The 2909-nt window shown below is 66.2% G+C and overlaps 1 protein-coding gene across 1 annotated transcript in view; it reads left to right on the top strand.

Annotated features, from left to right (window-relative positions):
- Positions 1–446: 446 nt before the first annotated feature.
- The window catches only part of NGFR (nerve growth factor receptor), a 20556-nt gene continuing 18093 nt past the window's right edge, over positions 447–2909 (top strand). Inside the window, exon 1 of the mRNA XM_024130441.1 lies at positions 447–626. Within this exon, the coding sequence (XP_023986209.1) occupies positions 588–626 (39 nt within the window). The 5' untranslated portion in view covers positions 447–587. The remainder of the gene's footprint in view (positions 627–2909) is intronic.

The following is a 2909-nucleotide window of genomic DNA, read 5'->3' as shown; positions in this document are numbered from 1 at the left end:
ACTGGGGCAGAGGGAGGGGTGGGGTATAGACCAGGAGGTGAAAGGCGGGCGGGCAGTGAGCATTATTGCTGATAAAGGCTGGGTAGGGAGCAGGGCACCGGGGAAGAAGCTGAAGCCGGAGGCAGGGGAAGATGAGCAAGAGAGTGAACCGTGCGAGGGGCCGCAGCCCGAGGGAGCTGCAGTGGGGACGACTCGAGCGCACAGCATGCGGGACGGACGCGCAATAGCGCGGCCCGGGCGCCGGGTAGCGGGGCGGGGTGGGGGATAGGCTTTGAGGGCCGGGACGCGCGGGCGCGTTTCCCCGTACGCTCTCCCTTCCCTCCTCTCCGCTCCCGGAGACTGCGGGGAGGGCGGGCGCGGTTCCGGGGGGGTGGGCGGGCTGGGCGGGGAGGAGGCGGGGCCGACGCACTGGCTTCTCCCAGCACCTCCCGCTAGCAGCCAGAGGGAGCCGAGCCTCCGCCAGGTCTGGGGGCCGGGCGCTGGAGTGCAGCGCAGCGCAGCCGTGTCTGTCCGCGGAGAGGGCTGAACTGGAAGTCGAGCGCTGCCGCGGGAGGCGGGCGGTGGGGGCAGGTGCCGCCGGCTGCGCCATGGACGGGCCGCGCCTGCTGCTGCTGCTGCTGCTGGGGGTGAGTGCTAGCCGGAGGGGAGCCCGCTCCCTTTCCCGGGACCGGAACCCCAAGGAGTTCAGGTTTCCCCGAGGGAAAAGAGAAAAGAGCGTTGGGATCCCAGATGCTGGGGGTGGATGGCGGGAGAGGAGCTCCGATGCCAGTATCCACGGAGGAGCGCCTAAGGTTCTCAGAACGAAGAGGCGACCCTGAGATTCAGGGTAGAGATGCGGACAAGAGGGGCGCACCTATGCGGGTCCTCATGTACCATGGGGGGGGGTGTGGAGGAGCTGGGAGGGGTCTCTCAGGAGGGAGTCGTGGGGCTCTCGGATGCCTGGGTTCTTCAGAAGAGGGCGCTTGAATGCTGGGAGCTCGAGGCGACTTTCCTCCTGAGCATCTTGATTTCTGGAGGGTCGTGGGACGGAACCCAGGCTAAAGAAGCAGGAGGAATGGGACAGGAACTAGAGAAGGGAGGAGAGAGTGTGGTTGGGGTGGGGAACCGGGGACGAGGGGATGGAACAAGGTAAGAGGAGGATGGAGGGACTGGAGGCAAAGGGGACCGGGCATCGGACAATGAGGACCAGCCAGACAATGGGGGGGAGGGGCGTGGGAGGGGGAGGTTCGTGGAGGGGGGCTCTGTTGAAGAGAGAGACGTGGGTTAGGGACGGCAGAAAAGGGACGACGGCGAGGGAGATAGAGAGCTGGAAGCAAAATGAAGGGACGGAGAAGGGAGAGCGGACCCTAAAGTGGTCGGGCCCCGCCTGTCCGCCGAGAGACGGTGGGACGAGGAGTGCAGAAGCACAGCTGCTTCCCGCGCGCGTCGCGCGCTCTTTCTCGCGGCCTCGCGGGGTCGGGGAGTTGGCGGCTTGGGGTACGAGGCTGGGAAGGGAGTGCCCACTTCGCCGGGGCGAACCCGCTTCCCGGGTTCCCCCGCGACTGCTGGGCTCCTCCTACGCACTTATTCTTGCGGTTTGAGGCTCTGTTGAAGAGAGAGACGTGGGTTAGGGACGGCAGAAAAGGGACGACGGCGAGGGAGATAGAGAGCTGGAAGCAAAATGAAGGGACGGAGAAGGGAGAGCGGACCCTAAAGTGGTCGGGCCCCGCCTGTCCGCCGAGAGACGGTGGGACGAGGAGTGCAGAAGCACAGCTGCTTCCCGCGCGCGTCGCGCGCTCTTTCTCGCGGCCTCGCGGGGTCGGGGAGTTGGCGGCTTGGGGTACGAGGCTGGGAAGGGAGTGCCCACTTCGCCGGGGCGAACCCGCTTCCCGGGTTCCCCCGCGACTGCTGGGCTCCTCCTACGCACTTATTCTTGCGGTTTGAAGCAGAGCCGCGGACTGGATGGGACGGAGCAGGAGTCGTCCGACGTGTTCTCGCCGCCGCCACTTCTCGGGGTGCAGAGAGGCGGGACGCGCAAAGCGGGGACGGTCCCGGCGGCGCGCAGCCGGGGGTCGCGCAGGCGAAGGCGGCCCGCAGGGGGCGCTGCGGCGCGAGGGCTGAACCATCGCAGCTCCGCGCGACTGGGGCTGCGCGCCGCACCCGCCACCCAGACCCCCAGTTAAGCGGCCCGAGCACCGCGCTGACAATTGGCTCCGTTTCCGCGCGCAGGCGGGTCGGGATTCCGCCCGCGCCCCGCCCAGCTTTCGATGAAGCTGTTCCCGGGGCACGGAACAAGACGGAGGCGCTCAGGCGCCTCGGATTCTGTCTCGGCAAAGGACTGTGGGTCCTCGTAAGCATCGAAGTCCGCCCGGTAGTCCTGACAAGACATTCAGGAGATGTGACCCGTTGTGTGGCCATGAAGGGAGTGCCCTGGAAGGTTGGGCAATGGAGGAGCTGTCCTCACTCTCCCTGCCCTCTTCATCTCTCATCTGAACATTGCGCCCCCAAATCCCCATTACAGACAAGGAGACTGAGGCTCTGAGAGATTAAACCAATTGGTCTGGTCAAGATCCCACAAGCGAGTTGAGACAGAATCCTAGCTAGACTGCCCCTCACCTGATTCCCAGCTCGGTACTCCCCGTACCTCTTAAGGGGCAGCCCGGCGTTCCAGCTCGGGATAAGAGCTGCGTGTCTCCGCGGCGGGCGGGCGTGACACCAGCCCCAGAGTCAGGCCGGCGGAATATGGGGGCTGGGATGGGCAGAGACCCCTTCCGGGCGCTAACCCCATCCCCGAAGCTCAGCCTGGTTTCCCTGGGATAGCAGTACCTCCGGCTTCGTCCGGAGATTTGGGAGTGACTGCGGGCACGTTTGCTGACTAACGCCGCAGGTTAGAGATGCATCTCGGCTGGGGCGCGGGGTGGGGGGGGGAG

Source organism: Physeter macrocephalus, chromosome 14 (assembly GCF_002837175.3).
Source record: "Physeter macrocephalus isolate SW-GA chromosome 14, ASM283717v5, whole genome shotgun sequence".
Taxonomy (NCBI): Eukaryota; Metazoa; Chordata; class Mammalia; order Artiodactyla; family Physeteridae; genus Physeter; species Physeter macrocephalus.
The sequence above is the reverse complement of the archived record's forward strand: the minus strand, read 5'-3'. Positions and strand labels throughout refer to the sequence as shown.